Genomic DNA, 22301 nt, shown 5'->3' on the forward strand with positions numbered 1-22301 from the left:
AAGGTCATCTCCTGGAATGTCAGGAAGTGGGTTTCTCTCTTCTGTACAACATGGAGTCCGTTTCTCCCCAAGTACTCTGAGGCATGTGGAGTATGGCCCCTAGCCTGATGGATAGAGCTTTTGTGAAAATTAATTGAGCACCAGTTTTCAAAACAGTTTGCATTGCAGGAGCTTTTTGTTTACAGCATGAACAGTGGATGATTGAGTAGTAGAGAAAGTCACACAGGCCTTTGTTCATTTGTCTTAAATGTGAAAACTTGGAAGTCTTCCCTGTCAAACCATACCCCTGTCCTTGCTATTGCTCCTCCCCTTCCAGGGACACTGAGTGGGTACCCACCAAAACTCTGCAGTGCTTACACTTCCCCCCTGCTCAGGCAGTGTGTGCTTTTTCCATAATGTTAAAGCAATTTCATTTTTTGTGGGTTTTTTTTTCCCATGTTTAGCATTTGTTTGTAGGTATTTGTGGGGAAAGGCAGTCAGTAAAGCCAGTGTGCATTTGTATGGCTGACCTTGAAGGCAATGTGCTTTTCTGCCAGGCTTTCATTTTTGTGCTCTTTAATGATAATCACCTTTAACTAGTAATCTGATGTACAAGAAGCAAACTTCAGAACATTTGTGATTGATTTTGTGATGACATGCCTACTGGTAAGGTCAGGTAAACAACAGACTTCTGGGCTTTTGTTATTTCTTTCAAGCTGACAGTCCTGGTAAAGAGAAACTTCAGTGTATTTTGTGTCCTGTTGTAATTCAGATATGTCAGCAGCCTCTCAGAAGTTAGAAGTCAATATAAACGAGTTACTGCATAATTACCAATTTAGGCTTTTGTCCTTTTCTCTAGAATCCCTTTTAGACTGAAACTGAAGTGGCTGCAGCTCCTGCGGGTGCAACTGAGGCAGTACCCTACTTTGCTGCCTTGAGAGGGTGTGCTCTTCCTCCCACCATGCTGTTTTCTTTCCCTCCTCCTTTTTTGTTTGTTTCAGTGGGTGGGGAGGAAGAAAAGGTTGTTTCTGCCGTGCTGGTTAGTGAATTGGCTAATGGAGAGTCTGACAAATGCTTTTGGGAGTGTGCAGTTGAGAATGAGGAGGGAGAGTGGGACCTCCCTGTTTGTCAACAGTGAACTCGTGTAGAATCATGCCCTGAGTGATTATGATTAGTGTATGTTAGCTCAAAGGAATTAGGGTTTTCTGGTTTTATAACACTACCTCCTGCAGGGAACAGATTATTGCTTAAAAGTCATCTTGAAACATAGGCATATTATTGGATAGGGATGGTGTTTATAAGTACTTTGAAATGTTTTTGTTGTCTGAATGTCATAGAATCTAAAGCAAAATATTCAGATGGGGATCTAATTGCTATCAACTGGGATATGGTTTTTGTGTAACTGCCTAAAATCAAGTGTAGCAGGAAAAGAAGATCGTAAAAGCTCAGTTTAAATGCTTTCTTAAAGTGTCTGTTTTCATCAGCATTCAAGAACTTTTACCAAAGGTATATTCTCCATTATCTCTTAAAAGTGGTACTGTGTGCAGCTACAGTGAAAAAAATACATCACTAGCAAGTTTCTTTAGTGCCTTTTCTCCTTGGAACTCATTTCTGAGCTTCCAAAATTTGGCATGCAGGACTGAGAGGCTGGAGGTGGACTGCTGCAGCAGGTCTATGAAAGTCTGAATTCCTTGTTCTGTGACAGAAGTGCAGAGGACACCATGATTTTGCCACACTGATTTTGGCATGTATGCTGTGGGTGACGGTTGCTCATCTAGTTACAGTATTTTACTCTGGCTTACTTGCATGGATGAAATTGCTCTTAAGAAGGTTAGCAAGAACTACAAAATTCAGCATTGACTAGTTTACAGGTTTGTGTCTACACACAGAGATAACTTGATTTGTGAGGATCAAAGGCTCTGTAGAGGATGGGGAATATACAGTGTCTCCTTGCCCTGTGTGTAAACTCTTCCCTAGAATTTGTAGACACTTAGGAGATAGCAGGCATGACCTCTTGAGGCACTGCAGGTTCTGCCACACAAAATAGGCATGACCAGAGCTGTGACTTGGAGAGTCATTAAGTCCTGCCATGTGAAATGCTGCAGATCCCCTGTCTTACGTGTTTGGTGGCAGTGGTGAAGGTGGTACAGCCTGCATCAGAGCATGCAAACAAATCCAGAGTGAGCTTGAGATGGTGCTGGTGCTGGAGCACACACAGCAGTTTGAAGAAAAAGAAGCTGCTTTTTTTGTAAGATACTGACAAAAAGTATAACATTTTTAGTGTAACAATGCTTCTAATACAGTGAGGAAAAGTCAACATATATCATTCTTGACCTCTGTATCAGAGTAAGTATCAGAGACTGTGTCAGAGTCTGGTTTGCTTTGTAATGCCATGAAGAGAACAGCAGTAACACTGGTTGCAGATGCAGTGTAGAGAACCGCTTCTCAAAAATGCTCAGTTTGTGCTGGGTTTTCATGCACTGTGTGCTGAAACAGCACACATCAGAGTTAATCTGATACTTCATATGGTGAGGGTATACTGTGACAGAAAAAGAGAAATCTGTTGTAACTCCGGTTTGGGGAGACTTACTTCAAGGTGTTCTCTCCTGAGGAAGCCTCTTCAGGCTCTGCACTGAAGGTGTCTCTGCTGGTAAGCTTTCATGAGCATCTATGAACAGCTGTTCTGAGGAGGGTGAGCTTTCATCTGGCAGGGCTGCAAGCTTGAAGAGCCTCAGTGGACCCATGCTGATTCAGAACTGTTTGCTCGTGCCCCAGATCACAGGAGTGAGTGTCAGCTGCATTCTGGGCCCATCAGGTCATCAGGCTCCATGGTGCAGAAAAAGCAGCGCTGCTGGTGGTGAAGCTAAGCAAAGCTTTTGGGACAGTATAACTGTGTTGATATGGTATAGCCTTCTGGCTGATAAACCTGATGAACCTCGGTTATCGTAGAATCTTTCACGTGGATTATTTTTTGTTTGTTTGTTAGTTAATTTTTTATTTATTTTATCCAGTATGGCTGACAAGCTAACACATTCAGGCATTCCTGTTGCTGCTTTGCGGTGCTGGTACAGTGTTATCAGTCCTTTGCTGTTTTCCACGTATTTCACAATCTCTTTAGAAGACAAACATTGGCAACCTTAAAGCTACATTAGTTCTTGAATAGTGCCTAGGGAGCTACCCGAGCACACTTGTGACCAAGATCTACTAAGTTAAAATAGTGGTCCATGGGGCTTTAATATTCTTTCTTATTACTAGTAGAATAGAATGTATATCAGCCTCATTATGCAAGATAAAACTTTCTGATTCTTTCAAAACACAAAATAGAAGTATTTGTTGACCAATTTTCTATATTTATTTATTTATGCCCTATATACTGTTTGTGGGGTTTTTTCCACTCTTAACATATCTAAAACATGCTTTAGTAATCCTGCCCATGACAGCTGTGTTTTTCATTGATGTTTCTAACTTTTCCTTCCAAATCTCTGCTCTGCTACTGAAAGTTTATACTATCCATACCCATTTTTACTTCAGATTTTATCTTGATTGTCTCAGTTTTATTTGTTACAAATTATTTTTAATTGCTACCATAATTTTGCTTTATTTCCTTACTACTGTAGCTTCCTAATAAAATTGCCTTTTAGAAAATGGCTTCTGGTCCATGTGACACCCATTCAGAGGATTAAAAAAAAGACTTGAAAATTGGCTCTTTTAAAATGCCATATATCGTGTATATATAGTGATACATACTGTTGTGGGTGGGTCTAAGTAAGCTCAGATTATTTTACTTGTTGGCTGTTGTCTTCCTGACCATTTTTCACTGTAATTGGGATGTAAGTAGTTTCTTAGGAACTTGTGATTACTTGCAGTTTCGTTAATCTGTCATAATGAGTTTCTAATGGGACAACTGTACCAAAGAATTTCCTGTTTATATAGACCAGAGGGAATCCGATGTCAAAGCTGGTACTTCTGTCCTGCTCTTTTGGGAGAGAGAGAGAGGGTTCCAAAGTGGATGTTGTTAATTTTGTGGCTCAAGAGAAATCCTGGATGGCCTTCCCTGTTAGGAAGTACTCAGGGCTGTTTTCTCGTGCTAGTGAAAAATTTGGATAGAATCCAAGGCCAGTTGTTGAGGTGGGGCTGGGGTTGCTGCTGGGGCAGAGGAAGCGCCCACATGGGAGCGCGCCCATCTTCCTGCACCCAGTGAGGAAGCTCAGCGAGCTCGGGGTGTGGCGAGCCTATTGAGGACAGTGTTAAGTTACACTGTGGCAAAAACGCCTTTTTTAGAAGTTGCAAACTCTGTGTGCGCAGTTGAACAGCTGCATAGCTGGCCTTTGAGAGAGAGGGAGTTTGGTCTTGAATATTTCTTTTTATTCTTTATAATTGACAGAGGCTTGTGGTGTGTTTGATTATTATCTCTTTATTTGTTTGAACAAACAATTTTGTTCAATATTCTGAAGCGCATACAAATTATTTTGGAGGATTGCTTAGCAATGAGACACCATGAAAACACTTTTTTTTTAACTTCCAAAGGTTTCTTTAAGTTACTTGTCTGACTTGAATTTTGGCTTTAGGTATATCCTGATGTCATTCATCTTATAATTGCAGAGAATTTGAGTCTTGGTGACCCTTGTCTGTTGTAAGTACCTTAACTTTTGGAGACCACAGGGACATTTTGTTGTGCAAATTAAATGAGAAAAAAGGCTTTGGACAGGCTCTTCCAAATGATGCTCTGTGTGTTCCTACAATGTGGAATATGAAAATGTATATGGAAATTACCTGACACCAAAGTTTTTAGCATTGTCTATACCTTATGCACTCCCTTGAGTAATTCCTTCAAACTTTCAACAGAACAGAAAGCAAAGCAGGTCCCAGTTTCTTCTGGTTTTGTTCTGCATGTATTTCTGAAAGCAGAAATTAAATGAGTGATTGTAAAATGAAGTTATGTATAAATGTGTGTTCCACAGCCATTGCAGAAAATTGGAGAGCTGGTTCCTGGGGTTTTTAGTTTTTTTTTTTTTTTTTTTTTTTTTGTTGAAAAATTAAGTTAAAATGCATAGACATCACTGTTATGTGTAAAACACACCGTACTACAAAGATTGTTCTGGAGGTTTCTCAACACTTCTGTGTTGGCCTGCCTCAGAGCAAGGCCTGTCCTGAGGAGCATTGAGGTGTTACTGCTAAAACACCTGGCACAGGTGTTGTCTGACACCTGCAGAGTTGCAGGGACTGGAAGCTGCAGGTTTCTCACCTTATTACCATCTGAATAGAAAAAAATCTACATTAAAAATACAGTTTTGAGAAAAAGAAGCTGTTTGATATTTACTGTAACAAGTTTGGCTGATTTGCTTTTGGATAATTTCACCTAAACTCTGTTTAATTGGTTTTTTTCAGAAAAACCCTGGTTTTCTGCTTACGTTTGGGTGAGCCTGTCAGAATACTTTACCTTCATCCTGAACCTGCTGATTTGCAACCTAAGTCATCTTCAAGACTTAGTAGCATTTTTGAAAAGCTGAAAATGATTTCCAATTTGTCTAGTCAATTCAATGAATCATAAGTTTGATCACAAATTGAAGAATTTTCTGGGATTTACATGAGAGAAGAATAGCTTTTCTTTTCCCAGTCTAGGAACAGAAAGTAGCAGGGGCAAGATATTCTTTCCTTAGAAATGGAAAATTGAGAAACAATTAATTTCCATGTGTATATGTGGTCCTACTTTTTTAAAGTGGCTTTGTGCACAGAATGCAGTTTTGATAAACAAATATATTTATCATATCTAACATTATCTGATTAATGTTTAAGCAATTTGAAATGCCAGTGTTGGTTCTCATTTTATTTTTGGTTCCATCCGTGTATGAGTTTTTTCATTCAATTGGATGATATTCACTTTTTACAGGTAAAATGCATATAAATCTAACTGATTTATTATTCATACTTCACACGTACTTTTTATTCTATGTTAAATTGAGTTATACAAATTAGTCATTTATTTGCATAGATTCCCCTGCTTAGGGAGTAAAAGAGACCTGACTGATACCACCCCTATCAGCTTAGTAGATCTGCTTTTACTACTCATATACTCTATAATGCTAAGGAGAAAACTGCACATGGCAAGTGCTAATTGAATGAGTGTCTTACTGCCTTTTTGTACCTGTAATCTTGGGGTTTTTTCGGTTAAAGGCCCTTTTTATTGTCAGCAATAAGGTGCAGTAGGATCGCAGCACAGAAAGTCTGTCTTGATTACTCTGGGATGCTCTGTCAGCATGTAAATTATCCCCCCTTGATGGTGTGAAGGGTTATTATTGTTTTTCTTAAATTCAATGTTATTTCTTTTATTCTGGTCAGTTCTGCCACTTCACTTAGCTAAAATTAGAAAGCAGGGAACACTTCCCCTAGATCCTGCTAATACAGAAGATTAAACGTCAGCTGATGACTGGAGTACAAACAGCCTATGAGTTCAGAGGAAGGCTTATAAATGTGGTTAGGTTTGCTTTCTTCCAAGGCACTGCACTCTTCCACTCTGAAGAACTCAGAACTGTATAGAGGTGATAGTCAGAAGCAGAGGGAAAAAAAGAAAACTTGGCACTTGTTGTTTAAATTTAATAGAAGGAACATAGAAATGAAAAAAAACTATTTGTTTATGTAAAGAGGTTCCCCTGCAAAGTTTTCTTTTTGTTTTGCTAGATTATATTGGTTAAGAAAGTGCATTAGGGGATATCAGGAGGTTAAGTATTTTAAACTGAAAAGCTATTTTGGCTCAAGAACTTGATTAGACACCCATATGCTAAAAGCAGGTTATGTTTACTCATGGAAAAAAAAAAACCTATTTGAAATGCAATTGGCTACTCTTTAATTTGACTGGGACAGAAATACATGTTATTGCACAAAAATATATGACATTGCTTTCTCCTTCTGAAATGTAATATCTACACATTGTGTGACCATGAAAACTAATTGCTATCTGCCAAAGTTGTAGCAATAAATGCTTAGTGAAAGCATTACTGTATAATGGCACTATATTTTTACAGTATGCCAGTTTTGTTTACTCGTGAACCTTGTTTCTTTTCCATACTTGTCAGGAGGTAGATGTGGAGGGTTGTATTGTCTTTGCCCCACTGAGCGCGGTGCATCAAGCACAGGGACTGTTCAGCCTTGAGGAAAGGTGAGTGAGAGGGTGCCTGGTCCCTGTCTGTCCGTATCTGAAGGGAGTGTGTCAGAGGAGGTTTCCAGACTCTGCTCAGTGGTGCCAAGCAATAGGACAAGAGGCAGTGGGCACAAACTGATGCGCAGGAAGTTCCACCTGAGTATGAGGAGGAACTTCTTTACTGTGCCCTGGAACAGATTTTCCAGAGAGGCTGTGGAGTCTCCCTCACTGGAGATACTTGAGAACCGTCTCAAGCACCTGTGCCATGTGCTCTGAGGATGACCCTGCTTGAGCAGGAGGCTTAGGCTGGATGGCCCACTGTGGTCGCTTCCCACCTGACCCATTCTGTGATTCTCTGATCTGTTGAAATTGCCTCAGCAGAGGCCAGAAAAAAGAGAAAGCCTTCTGTGGAACAACAGAGCTTGAAATTCAGTTCTGGATGCAACTCCCACATTCACTGATTCTTGGTATGTGCTAAAATGAGGATCTGTCATATGTAATTTATACATACTTATCTGCCTAAGCCTTCCGGGTTCCAGACATCTTGTGAATTTGCACATTGTACCAGCTATAATACCATGGTGTCAGTCAGATCTTCATTTCTCCATTTTGCCTGGTAAACTCCTGTTCTTTCACTTGGCATGTGGTTAAAAAGCTGCATAAGAAACCTGAAAGTTCATTTATAAGCAAATTCCACAAAAAGTACTAATGTTCTTTTTAAATTGAAAGAAATCAGAAGAAAAAGCAGAAGTTGTTTCTCAGGCACTTAATACCACAAGTTTAAGAAAAAGCCTCATTTGTGTGAACGTCAGATAGAGATTGCTTTGTAGAGTCCAGTCTCTTACCAACTTTGTCAATATGTTGAGCCAGGACAAAAAAGACCACTCAGGCAGATAGAGCTGCACCAGCATCAGTAACTTAGTCTTTCAATGCCATTTGGTTTGATCTCTTCCAAAATATTTTTTTTTCCATGACATCTCATTTTCCAAGGATTATTTTAGGGGTTTAGGCAGATGTTTTTGGCAGGTTGTCCTGAGATTTTCCTTTGCGTTGAAGTAGATGAATACCATTAAAATTTAATACTACATATTTAGTATGGTGGTTTTAATTAAGAGATAACTTCTGGTATGGGTATTTCAAGTGTTCCTGAAAATAGATTTTCACAGAGCTGAAAATGAAAACAAATGTTTATTTGAAGCACATTTGCATGCAATACTAGGTAGCCTGGAATAGTGGGGATTATTTCAGCTAGAACAGGAGCAGGCATTAGACTGGGTTATTTTGTCCATATAATGTCTGTCAGAATGAGTCTTGGTCCATTGCTGGGATTGGTTACACTCAGAGTAGCATCTCTGGTTAGAGTAAATAACGTTGCAGCAGCCAACTCTCCTCCTTTTCTATCTTGGCAGGAGGTTAGAGGGCAAGAATAGTTCTATCTTTACTTGAAGCACTCCGAAACAACTCAAATGTTGCAGTCCTGATTAAGATCTATGGTTAAGCATTCATTAGTATTTAAATAGTGGAAAATCCCTATGAGATCAATTTTTTAACATGTAGATTATATCAGTATCAGCAGCGATAGATTTTAGAATTTTTCATTAATTGTGCCCATAATTAAACCTGCCGCTTTAACTATAAGTTACAAACTAGCAAAACTTAAAGGCATGTAATTAAATTTGTAATTCACTGTAGCAAAGAAAACATGACAGAATTGTAGGATGGAAATTACGTTGTGCTCTTACTGCATATTTGAGCTAAACATTTACTGACTTCATGTAGCACCTGGTTTTATCTTGGAGCTGAAAGAAAATCTTAAGTGAACTTTTGTTGAGATATATTTATGTATATCTTAGAAAACTTGGACAAGCTGTTTACATGAAGTGGAAATAATAGCTAGAGAAGTTTGAGTTCTGGAATGATTTGTCTATTTTTGCCAGTGTTTGACAGTTCTGTGGTATTTCAATTAAGCGAGGATAGTTAATGGGTGCTCAGTTTCAATAGCCTCTGCATGCCTTCCCCATGAGACTTGAACAGACATGAAATGTTGTATCATCTTCAAGTAGTGGTTTTTCCTTAGGAGAAAGTCTCTTTCTTACCTGCTTTTGCAGATGTCTAAAATGATTCTCATTTTCTGCGCTTAAAAGGGAAGTGTTTCCAAGAGATTTCTCTGGAGAAGATTTTGCTGTTGCTTGCAGAAGCCGTGAGACACTCTTGAAGTACTTTGGTAGTTTGAATTATCAGATAAAGTAATAATAATTTTAACTATTTCTTATGGGTCAGTTCTCCAGGATTTTAAATAGTAGGCCATTCTTATCAAAACACAACACACAAGTGTATCATAGGCACAATATTTACAGGCAAGCTAAAGAAAGGAACACTAGTCTAGCAAAAGAGTAATATTACTAGTTTAGCAAGGATATTTGCATTGTAGGCCATACCATTTTTGCTAGAAAGCATGCTTTAGTAAAGGAAAATATTCAATCCTAAAACTAGATTTTTTCAGTAGGCAAGGTATCCAGTACCAGCTCAGTGAAAAATAGAGGCTGTGACTTGTGGGTTCGCTAAATGAACGCTTAATTTCATAATTGAGCAACATTTGTCATCTGTAATACTAGATTAAGACCCAAAGTTCTGTTACAACACCAAAACTCTTCTGTTTCTTAACATAAACATGCACATCAACAGCAGCCTCTTCACCCTATATGTACTGTATTAAACAGAATGCTTGGCAAATGTAAAATACCTGCTTTTATAGTGATAGCTTGAATGGTAAATAGGTGTAGTAATCACTAATATTTCATAACCTCATTTGTTGGTCATTCTTATTACCTTTCATCCTGAGAGTGTTCCAGAATATTCATTGAGTCTTAGGATGTAGTCATAACAAGTGTTAGAACTTTAAGATGTTATACTTGGTATGAAAACATTGAATTAATAGCAGAGTAAGAAATTAAGGTGCAAAAAAAATTCCTCCTTTGTTCTAGTGGCAGTAACTCCCAGATTACTTTGTCTCTGTAACTTGAAAGTTAGATAAGGCTCATGTTTCATTTCATACACCTTACTGCCACTTCATTTGTTGGTATTGCATTGTTAATTAATGTGCAGCATAAATATGTAAGTTATTGAAAAGTGGAAAGCGTTGCTTGGACCTGGTTTGGTTCTTTTGACCAAATTCCTTTTTAGACCTTCTCCATTAGTGGTTTATTGTCAGAAGAAAACGTCTAAGAATTGCAATATGTGAACTTAATCTTTTTTTTCCCAGTGTCAGTGAAGATGAACAGAAGATGTGATTAGTGAACTGCAGTGTCCTCTCTCTTAAGAAAACCTTTCCTCATGAGGGCAAAACTCATTGCAGAGTGAGACCAGCGTTCAAACTGTGGGGGTTATCTCATGGTGCTGTGCTCACTGGGAGGGCAGCACGAGGACTTGGGTGGGAGCAGGAATTGTTGAGTTCACACTGTGAACTGCTCTGTGGCGCCATTATTTCAGAGGATTCATGGTTAACCACCTTCTCATGACAGCTGGTGAATTCAGTTCTCTTCAGCCTCTGTTCCTGTCTCAGTTTGAGGTGGAACTGCTGAGGAAGTGTAAGGAAGGGAGGGAGGACAGTGAGATAGACAGTGAGTTACGTGGTTTCTGTAGGAAGGCCAGGTTGGATGGGGCTCTCAGCAGCCTGACGTTCCTGCCCATGACAGGCATTTGGATATAGATGTGTCTCTTCCAACCCAAAATATTTTATTTTTCTGTGAAATACTTACAAACAAGAAACTAGGCTTAAATGTGTTGTAAATTCAAAAGTACAAGGGGTAAGAATCAGTTGCTAATTTAGAAATATGTCTTTCAAAAAGTGTCAGTTTGAAACAAGAAGCTTTAACACAGGCTTTATAATGGGTGAAAATTCAAAGTGCAACTAAATTTTGTTTCTTTGATAGTGGAATTAGAACATGAAAATGAATTTCAGAACAATGCTGCTTCTCTGAATACAAAACCCATTTTAATGTAATCCAAGCAAATAATTCTGCTTTAAACATATAAAGATAAGATTATTTTTCTTTCTTTTTCTTATTTATTTCATTTTAAATTCTAGTTGCCTTTCTGATCCAGTTTAGCACAATGTGTCAGCATAGCTGACATAGTAAGGAAGTGTGGTATGTGATGGCAGAGGAACAAGCAACCCAAGGTAAAGAGAACAGGAGCCACTTTTAACTAGCTCTGCTGCTTTGATTCTCAGGTGCATTAGCGCAGATGTTCATGTCCTGCTAAGTCCCGTTGGACCAACTGGAATTACTTCACTGGAAAAATTGAAAGAGGGGACAAACTATACTCCAGACCCACTGTGTGAGGTCTTCATCGTGTTTCCAGTATTCACAAGGCAATTCAGAATGGCTGTTGGACTTGTTTTATCCCTTTAATATATTCTTCTGTGTTCATATTTTTGACTCTTTCCTGTAGCAAGAGTAAAAAAGGAAAAAATTAAATGTGATGGCAGAGGTGTCAAACAAAAAACATTTGCTTTCATAATAGATGCAAAATAGTTTATGGACTAGATCAGAATACTGATCTAATCAGTAAAAGGGTAGATTTTAATTTGTTTGTGGAGAATGGAGACAAATTTTACCAAAACTTACTAAAAGAAGTGTAATGTCTGAATGCCTAATTTAGATGGCGTTACCTCTTTAGATGTTAATGAAAATCAGTAAAAATTGTAGCCCCATGTAAGGTGCATGGTGTATGGCTCTGCTTCATGGAAATGGGACAGTGCTCTAACAGACTGATTGCTTCTTTCCCTACAAGATTTCTGATTTTTTCAAAATAGTTACAGGCTTGTTCTTCCTGTCTGTTGGGTGAGAGTGCTGTCTGCTGAATTCTTTGGGTGCTTACTCCCTGAAGAACCAAGCATTTCTGATGTTTTTTTTAAAATTGCTTCATTTTAAGGCTACTGACTAAGTTGTATTTCCCCGTCACCTGCGTTCTTAGTGCGTAGTATCAAGAGCCAGCAACGTCACCTGCCACTTGCACTGAAATACAAAGTTGTGACAGACAGTTTATAGTCTAGCATGTTCAGCAGGTATCTGGTTGTCTCCTTTTGGGTATTTATGGGAAAATGTTAAAATGTTGTTACCAGCACAAGTTAGACCTACCTAGGACTGGTCTGTGTGGGAGCCAGGTGCTGTTGATTTTTGCTGGTCTTTGTAGTCCAAGTTTCAGGTTGTTGTACAAATGGAAAGTGGTTTTCTTTTCTGGACTTCAGTGTACTTCCTTTTTCTTATCAGAAAAGGTAACCAGACTTTGTATTCTCAACTTTGCTTTGACTTTATGACTGATTAGCCTAATTTCTAAATTGGTTCTCAAAGGAAACAAGGTTTATATGATTGCACTGGCAGCTGTCGTTCTGTTTGAGGCCCGTTTGCTAGGTCAAATCTGGCAGGGTAATGAGTGCTTCATGTGGAAATGCCTTTCTGCAGTTGGTGAGGGGTTGAGGGAGAGAAAGCAGTTCATGGGATGAAGGGTATCTTGTGTGTGAGCTCCCGTGTTCTGCTTGCCCTAGGAGCTGCCTGGTGTATGTGCTCTGCAGATGTGTTTTGCAAGCACTTGGAAAGAGCTTCAGGATGACCTGTGCTTTCACTGAATGGTAACCAGTGCTCTAGGTGGGAATGTGGGCCATGGAGGGAGAGACTGGGAGTAAGGGCAGAGACTGCGAAGAACTGAGGTGAATCTTGGAAGGGCTGTAAGAGATGTGCAGAAGGAAGACCTGCAGCTGTCTGTGTCCTGTGTTCAGATTCTGGGACAGAAATAAAAGTGAGAATTTATCTTTCTGAGTTACTGCAGCATCAGTGGAATTCTAGTTATTTACATCTTGCATGTACATTGCTTTTTCCTTTGTAATAACCTGCAGGCTGAGATCTAGAAGGGCAGTCTGTTCAGTGACTACTGCTTTAAGTTTATCACGCTGCTCTGACAAGCTTTCCTTTTGTGGTTGAGATGTCAGTCTTTAACAACAGAGGCACTTCTGACACTTGATAAATATTGCTTTTAGAAGTGAACAGTGCAGTAGAAATGGGAAAACATTTAGATAAAATTTCTTTTATAACATTTGTTTCTTGGCTTTCTGTCTTAAGGTACCTGATGATAGTGAGAGTGCCTTTCCTACAGAAAGTGCTGAGAGTGATAGGATCTATCTAACACCTGCCTGTAGTTCTGTTAAGAACAAAAAGGGCACATGGAGACATAGGATGCAATCAATTAATGTTTTTCAGCAATAGAATCAATTGCAATTTGTTGTACTAGACTTAAGATAGGTATTATCTTTTTGGAGACAACAGCAAGTTTTTAATAAAATAGTTTTGGTTATGAATGTACAGTTTCTGATAATATCTGAAAAGTGTATTTGAGCTCTCCTGATTATTGCCATGTATGGCACAATAAACTGCCCAAATTTGGTCAAATATTTTTAGCCACTTAGTCATATGTCTTTTAATGTGCTGCATATGCAAGCTTTTGATTCACTTAGCAACAGCACTTTTATGACTATGTCTTGCCAGGTTTTCTCATGTGTATTTGAAAAATAGGCAAGGATTGTTGAGTTGTGTCACAATCAGATGGTTGGGTTTTTATTTTTGGGGTTTTTGGTTTTTTGTTGGTTGGTTTTTGGGTTTTTTGGTTAATAGCAGTAATCAGTTTTAAGATAGCTTTTTTCACAGATAATGAAATTTTTTGAATTTTAAGATAAGCATGCATCATATTAAAATTTAGTATTCAAATACCTGTGTTGGAAAAAATGTTTCTAATATAAATTTATTTTTCCTTATATGGTGAATATTATTATAGATGTAGAATATCAGTGGTTGGACAAATTGAATATCCAGAAAAACTGGATATATGGCTATATATGGTTGATATTTCTGTTAAGTGTAGACATCTGAGTTTCTTGAATTTCTTTTCCTCCTAAACTGATTAACCATATCTTGTGTTTGGACTCTTTATCACTAAGTTACAAAATTAAGTCTTACAAAAAGAGGTGATTCTCTTCTTTCAGAGCTTGTTATAAGTGCATAATCATTGTACACTGTTGATAAGTGGGAGAAATTGAAGACAAATATGGTTGACAAGCTGGTAGTCTTTATTGTTGGAGTATATTAAGAAATTATTTTATTAGGGATGGATATGACTAAAAAGTTTTCAAGTCAGTTTTCAAGAATACCTGAAAAGGAAGGGAAGATTTCATTTAAGAATAGGGTTTTGTTTTTAACTGAAAAACAAATAATGCAAGCAATGTATTGCAGTCTAGTTGCAGTCTAGCTGTACCTAACTAAAGCAAGTGGAGTTAAAGAAGGATGATTTGTGGCTGGTTTTCTTTGGCTCCTTACACTGGGCAGCAACATTCTCCTCATGGTGAGGCTGTTGCCTCAGCATTGCAGAATGGAGCAAAGCTTCAGGATTAATCTTTGAGCATGCAGTTGCTTAAATAGTGATATCCGAGTTGTTTTCTTTCTCTAGTGAAACATTATGTGATTTTGGGGATTTTTCAGAAGTATTCTGAAAAGTAAAATTTATACCTTAGTTACATTTCATTAGAGGCATAATTCCCTAGTAGGATTTAGGAGCTCAAGAGTAGAGGTTCTCATTTCAGCCATGTGGCTATGTAGCATTGCTGATTTATTAAGCTGAAAAATTAATACCAGTCTTGTGGGGTCTAGCTGCTTGGAGTTCTTGCTGCCCTGAAATGCAGAGGGACTTTTCTCTCAGTTGCTCTGCCCTTTTAAGGGCAGCAGGATAGAAGTTGGCAGGAAAACTCACTGAGCACCCTGTGAGAAAAATACTGGAACACAGAGAAGAAAGGCAAAACAGGAGTCAGCCAAGATGGAGTTCTGCAGAATGGCAGCAGTTCTGCATCTGAGCAACGCTGTTTGCTTGGTAATTAACAGATGTGGGCAGATGATAAGATTTTTGCAACTGCCTAAATGATACTTAAATAAGTTTATAAACAGGAGTGATTAATAGACTGTTATAAGATTTATGGTGGTATGGAATATACTGCAGTAGAAAACGGTAGGGTGATTTTAAAATGTTATGCAGCATCCCCATTGTACCCCACAATTTCATGTACGTTACAGGTAAAATCACATTATGGTATTGTTTTCAAAGTGCTTCCCTTGCTCTTAGTCACAATTCTCCTTCATGGTGTAGCTGTTTATTCAATTTTAATATCTACTCAAGTGGCTGAGCTGGGCCTGGGATGAAGGGAGGGCCTGAGGAACCATTTTATACTGGACAATAAGGGTTCAGTGGGGTTTGTAAAGGGCTTACCAGAAAACCAGAATGCATTTACCTGAGAAAATAATTTTTTTTTTTCTTTTTTAAACTATTTAAACTCATTTATTTAAAAAGTTTTATAGATCTGGAACACCTGTTGTTTATCTCTCAAATTCTTCCTGTTTTGCTGTCAGACCCCAACAAAGAAACCCTACTTCCTCCTCAGAACTGAAAATACTTAAGTTTTCTCCCAAAGATTTTGCTTAAAGATGTCCATTGTAGAACAGCTTTGATATGAACTTACTTCTTAACTCTTTCTTTCTTTGTAGGCTTGTATAGATGATAACGTAGATATGGTGAAATTTCTGGTGGAAAATGGAGCAAATATTAATCAACCAGATAATGAAGGCTGGATACCTCTACATGCAGCTGCTTCCTGTGGATATCTTGATATAGCAGAGTAAGACTTTTTCCTCTATTTTTAAATCTGTGTATTTTGCTCATACATTGCTAGAGAGACAATAGAAGCAGATGGTATTCATAAGTTGTGTTTTTAGTTGCCTCTGGGATGTGTAGTGAAGAATGCTTTGATATTGTGTGTTGATTGTGAAGTGTGCTACGTCTATAACTTTGTGTGTTGCATTTTCTATTTCTAGTTTTTTTACATTGCATACTAGGTAGATACAAACAAACATAAGACTGCTTATGACTGGCAGATTATTTCTTTATATTATTTTTTTTCTGTAGAAAGGCTTTCTAGGGGAAGGCACAGGGACAATGTTCCAAATTACATTTATTAATAGTCTGAAATATTATCCTCAGATAAGTCTGTATGTAGGAGATAAGTTTTACAGTTGTATTTGCAGTCTTGAAACGTTTGTTTTTCAGCAATGGTATAGAACAATTGGCTAGTTCTTTTGGCTGTGGAGCAAAAGCCTACAATAAAAGCTGGATGCCTGTTTCAGTGTTAGTTAAAGCTTACTCACTACTGAGTTCCAGGAGTGGTTTTACTACTTTTGAAGTCTTTTGAGGGCCACTGAAGGTGTGCTAAAATTAAAATTTTTGATAGCAATTAATAAAGTCTTTTTTAAAACCCTTTGGGTAAACACAAAATTCATTAATTTTACCAAACTCATTGTGACATCTGATCCAATGTAAGATTTGGATAAAATAGAAAGCGGTGTTTTATCATATAATGATGTACTAATTGCAGTGGTGAAGAATGAAAATTGTGAATTTGTTCTGTGAGTTTGAGAGTTTTACTTGCTGCAGTCTAGAGAGAAGTGAAAAATTCTGGAGACTCTAGTATATAATTTTCCCTGGAATTTTTTTTGAGATGTTCACAGAGGGACATCCTTTGCATATCCTTTGTATAACCTGGGGCACTGTGTGGCCACTAACTTTGTAATCTGCCTTTCTACGCTATGCTGATGTTTGATGCTGTTGTCCCCCTTGCATGAGTACTGGAAGTGTTTACTTCTTGGCTATACTATTATACTGTACTTGGCTAAAGAATTTCCCTGCAAATTGAGATAATATAGGCCTTTCTACAGTTAAGTGGAAGTGAAACACCTGCCTTTATTCTACAATAGGACAAAGTTTAGTTAAATGATCTTGATTTGGCATTGCAGCCGAACACAGGCACTTAGTTGGGAAAGAGTGAGCAGTGTCCCTTGTCCACTGAACAGTTTTTCACTATTGACTTGAATATCTGAGATCTGTCTGGTTCTCCTTCTCTCAGATTGGAGCAGAACCACTCTGCATATTTTCTATAGATAGCCTTTAGAGAAACAGTGTTATTGAACTGTAGTCCTTTGGGATGTGAGAATCTAAGATGTTGGAAGAGCAATGATTCTGAGGTGCGTGGAGTTTCGAAGATAAGCTGTTGAAACAAATTTCCATATACAGCTGAGAAGGGGAACCTGATGTGAATGGAGCAGTATTTATAGCTGATGGTGCCCATAGAGTTTAGATCTTCTTCAGACTGCTTCTCCACAATCTCATCTTCAAATAATTTACAAAAATGAATTCTAGAAACCACAGTTTACAGCTGAAGCAAAACTGAGTGCTGTGTCCAGTTCTGGCCCCTCAGTTTGGGAAGGACATTGAGACGCTTGAGCGTGTCCAGAGGAGGCAATGAGGCTGGTGAGGGGCTTGGAACACAAACCCTGTGAGGAACAACTGAGGGAACTGGGGCTGTTTAGCCTGGAGAAAAGGGGTGACCTTATCACTCCCTACAGCTTCCTGAAAGGTGGCTGTAGTCAGGTGGGGATTGGTCTCTTTCACCAGGCAGCAGCTGACAGTATGAGAGAACACAGTCTCAAGCTACGTCAAGCGGAATACAGGTTGGATATTAGGAAGAAGTTTTTTACAGAAAGGGTGATAAAGTTCTGGAATGGTCTGCCCAGAGAGGTGGTGGAGTCACCATGCCTGGATGTGTTTAAGAAAAGATTGGATGTGACACTCAGTGCCATGGTTTACTTGAGGTTAGGGCATGGGTTGGACTCAATGATCTTTAGGGTCTCTTCCCACCCAGTGATTCTGTGAATTCTGTGGGGGAAGGTGAAAGGATGATACAGTAAAATACCAGAGATTAGAAATTTTGTTTTTATTTAGTCCATAGTATGTGTTGGATGCAGCATCTCCTTTAGTGAGGATGCATTCCTGGGAGGCATGAGAATGTGTGTGTGCATGTTTGTGACTGAATCTGATGTATTGTACTTTTAGCACCTATTTTTGTGCGAGAGAGAAGACACTCAGGGAATGAGTTCTGTTGTTTTCTACCTTTATTAATAAAGGGCTGGGGAAAGTCTGACATGTGCTTCCCTTTCTCATCTTCCCGTGGAATTGCCTGTTGCACAGCTTTGTAGTGCTTCTCAAACTGGGGACTTGGCAATCTTGTTTCTGCTTCTTCGGCTGCCATCTAAAGTTTTCTTAGGCCTTCCTTCCTTCCTTCCTTCCTTCCTTCCTTCCTTCCTTCCTTCCTTCCTTCCTTCCTTCCTTCCTTCCTTCCTTCCTTCCTTCCTTCCTTCCTTCCTTCCTTCCTTCCTTCCTTCCTTCCTTCCTTCCTTCCTTCCTTCCTTCCGACACTTCCGACACTTCCGACACTTCCGACACTTCCGACACTTCCGACACTTCCGACACTTCCGACACTTCCGACACTTCCTTCCTCCCTCCCTCCCCTCCCTCCCCTTCCTCCACTTTCTCCACTTCCTCCACTTCCTCCCCTCCCTTCCTTGTCTTAGTTGAAATTTACTTATTGAGATAGCTCAACTCTTTTAAATCATCCAAATATGGGGAAAGATTATTTCAGGCTTGCATGTCTCAAAATCTAAAATGGTATTTAAGAAAGCAACTGAACTAGGAGATTTTAATTCTAATCCTAGAATTACAGAGTATTTGAGCTGGCAGAGACCTTTCATAGGTCAACTAGTCCAACCCCTCTGCAGTGAGCAGGGACGTCTACAACTAGATCAGGTTATCCAGAGCCGTGTTCAACTTGGCCTTGAACAATTCCAGGAATGGGGGGTCTACGACTTCTCTGGGCAGACTGTTCTGGTGTTTCACCATAAAATCATTTGTGTTGGAAAACACTTCCAAGATCACCGAGTCCAACCTTTGAATACCACCATGACCATAAAGCTGTCCTGTCCAGTTGTTTCTTGAATGCTTCCAGTGATGGTGACTCCACAGCCTCTCTGGGCAGCCTGTTCCAATGCTTAACTGCCCTTTTCAGCGAGAAAATTCTTCCTCATGTCCAACCTGAACCTCCCTGGCTCAGCTTGAAGCCATTTCCTTTTGTCCAGTCCCTGTCAGCAGGGAGAAGAGACCAACCCCCACCTGGCTACAGCCTCCTTTCAGGGAGGTGGAGAGAAGTCTCTCCTGAGCCTCCTTTTCTCCAGGCTAAACAACCCCAGCTCCCTCAGCCACTCCTCACAGGACTTGTGCTCCAGACCCTTCCCCAGCCTTGTTGCCCTTCTCTGGGCATTCTCCAGCACCTCAATGTCCTTCTTGCAGTGAAGGGCCCAGAACCAGACACAGCACTCGAGGTGTGGCCTCACCAGTGCCAAGTACAGGGACACAATCCCTGCCCTGCTCCTGCTGGCCACACTATTGCTGATCCAGGCCAGGATGCCATTGGCCTTCTCGGCCACCTGGGCACAGCTGGCTCATGTTCAGCCACTGTCACCAGCATTCCCAGCTGCTTTATCCCTTGGGCAGTTCCCAGCCACTGTCCCCAGCCTGCAGCACTGCATGGGGTTGTTGGGACCAAGTGTAGGACCCAGTACTTGGCCTTATTGAACCTCATCCAGTTGGCCTTGGCCTACTGATCCAGCCTGCCCAGAGCCCTCTGCAGAGCCTTCCTGCCCTCCAGCAGATCAACACTCCTGCTGAACTTACTGACTGAGGGTGTCCTAGATCCCCTTGTCCATATCATCCATAAAGATAATAAACAGGACTGGCCCCAGTGCAGAGCCCTGGGGAACACCACCTCCCAGCTGGATGTAACTTGTTCACCAGCACTCTCTGGGTGCGTCTAGCAAGACAGTTTTTTATCCAGCAAAGAGTGTGCCTGACCAGGCCATGAGAAGCCAGTTTCTCCAGGAGACTGCTGAGAGAGTCAAAAGCTTTTCTGAAATCTCAGTGGACAACATCCACAGCTTTTCTCATCCAGTTGGTGGGTCATCTGGTCACAGAATGGAGATCAGGTTGGTCAGGTAGGACCTGCCTTTCCTAAACCCATGCTGTGTGCACCTGATCCCTTGCTTGTCCTGTAGATGTGAAGATTTTCTTCTTAATATCTAATCAAAACCTTCCCTCTTTCAGTTTGAAGCCATTTTCCGTTTTCCTGTCCCTGCATGCTCTTGTTAAAAGTTCCTCTTCAGCTCTCCTATAGGCCCCTTTAGGTACAAGAAGGCTGCTATAAGGTCTATATATGACCTGTAATATACACTTTACTTTTAAGTAGTCCCTGCTGCTACTCAGATGTTCCTCAGTGAGTGCTCTCCATGTGCTGGAGATCTGTGAGAAGTACAGATCATGGAGGTGGTAGGAAGCTTCTCTGAAAAAAACCTCTGGATATCTCAGGGAGCCATCACTTCAGCAATATTTTTGCCTTGTTCCCATGCTAATTGCTAGTGAGCTGAGTGAGTATGTGACATGGCCTCCCACTTGCTGGGATTTTATTTTGCTCTGTACTGTCTGGTCAGTGGGTTTGTCATTGCAGGTGTATTCCCTGTCCCTGTTATCCTCCCCTGGGCTCACCACTCCTGTGACAGCTTCTCCCAGCAGTATCTCCTGTGCCATTTCAGTTTCCTGCTCCTTCAGAACTGCCATTTTGTCTTGACTGTGTTTCCTGTCTCTTCTAAAAAAATGCGTCTTCCACTTTGAGAAATGTTTGTCTTACAGAAGGCCACTTCAATTGAAATACAGCAAAGAACATGGTTTAGTGTGTAACAGTGTGTCAGCTGCTTGCAAAGGGGGAGTCCGGCTGTAAAAGTAAAATTTCTGGTATGGAAGGCAACTGCTTCTGTTGTTTCTGACATTTGTAAATATTGAGTGTTTCAACTTACTAGAAATTCTTTGAATACTTTAATTTTAGAATTGTCTATTTAGATTGCTGTTCATCTAGTTTAAGATTATGGAAATCACCTTGCAAACAATTGTACTATGAACATGTTTTAAATCAAAATTCTTCAACATTTCCATAATAGGTGGATTTTGTATAGTATATTCTCTTTTCTGTTCTCCTTTTTTTTTTTTTTGTACACAGAAAGCTTTACCCAAGCAAGCTTTTTTTTCGCTAATGGATTAGTTTAAATTAAGAAGTCAACATTAAATGCTTTGTAAAATTATAGTTACGTGAAAAGAAACTAACTTGAATACAGGACTTAAACAGAAATTTTGTGTGCATTCTTTAAGATGCTATTTAATGGGTAGGACTCTTGAATTTGCCTTTATACAGTTGTTTTCTTGTGTATAAGGAATTATTTTGTCTGATAGAGCTTTTCTGTGGTTGAAAAGTTCGTATATTATTTCAGTATCAGGGAATGAACAACTTTTTTTGAATGCAAAATAAGTAATGGGGGAGGGCAAAAGTGGCATTTAAGAAACATTTTTAAAATGCTTACTTTTTTATTTCTCTGCTGTGTATTGCACCAGATGAAGAAAAATCTGAAGTAGCAGAAATTTCTCTTTCGTTCAATAATTAGTCTGTGTTAAAAATTACTTTCTTGTGGGGTTTGTAGGTTGCCTAGTTGTGAGTTTGTAGTTGATGTATTTTGAACCTTGTTTGCAACTGCTCAGAGGCTACTATGCAGTTTTACTACTTAAATAAGAATGCTTTTTCATTTTACCCAGAATGAAAGATGCATCTTCAAAGAAGTATAAGAAAAATGTTTTTCAAAACTAACATAAAGTCAGTGACAGTTACAGTTTTGTTGCAAAAAAAACACCCAAAAACTGAAGGGGGATAGAGATGTCTGCTGAAGGAAGAATAGCATTTTCATACCTTCATGCAGTAGGTATTACAAGCAGTTTGACAAATGTTGCTGGAGATACTGAAATTCCTCATGGGTTCAAGGGATGACAAATCTATGGAGGGTGGATATGTTAAAAAATATTAAGGCAGGATACATACATACAAATGCAATCTGATTGAGGAAGTCTATAGCAGTAGTTGGAAAGGTATTATATGAAAAGTAGCATGTATTTGCTCTGCTTTAGTTCTCCTTGGAGATCTTATGTTTGGAGATGGGCTTGATGTTAACTGGATATTTGCACTGACTCTTTTAGGTAGCTTTTATGTTGGAGAAGCATGTTTGATACCTGTAGTTTGATACCCATACTAATCCTAAGACTTAGCCCAGTTTCAAAATATTCCTTCTTTATTTAAGAGGTTTTGAAGGCTGGAGCATATGATTACAGTCAG

General features: G+C 39.4%; 1 protein-coding gene across 3 annotated transcripts in view; it reads left to right on the top strand.

Moving 5' to 3' along the window:
* Positions 1–22301, top strand: part of PPP1R12A (protein phosphatase 1 regulatory subunit 12A) — a 113591-nt gene that overhangs the window by 29098 nt on the left and 62192 nt on the right. For all 3 annotated transcript variants that reach the window (XM_058023703.1, XM_058023702.1, XM_058023705.1), the window contains exon 2: positions 15700–15830. In XM_058023703.1, coding sequence (XP_057879686.1) covers positions 15700–15830 — 131 coding nt within the window. The remainder of the gene's footprint in view (positions 1–15699; positions 15831–22301) is intronic.

This window comes from Melospiza georgiana, chromosome 4, assembly GCF_028018845.1.
Source record: "Melospiza georgiana isolate bMelGeo1 chromosome 4, bMelGeo1.pri, whole genome shotgun sequence".
In the NCBI taxonomy this organism is placed as follows: Eukaryota; Metazoa; Chordata; class Aves; order Passeriformes; family Passerellidae; genus Melospiza; species Melospiza georgiana.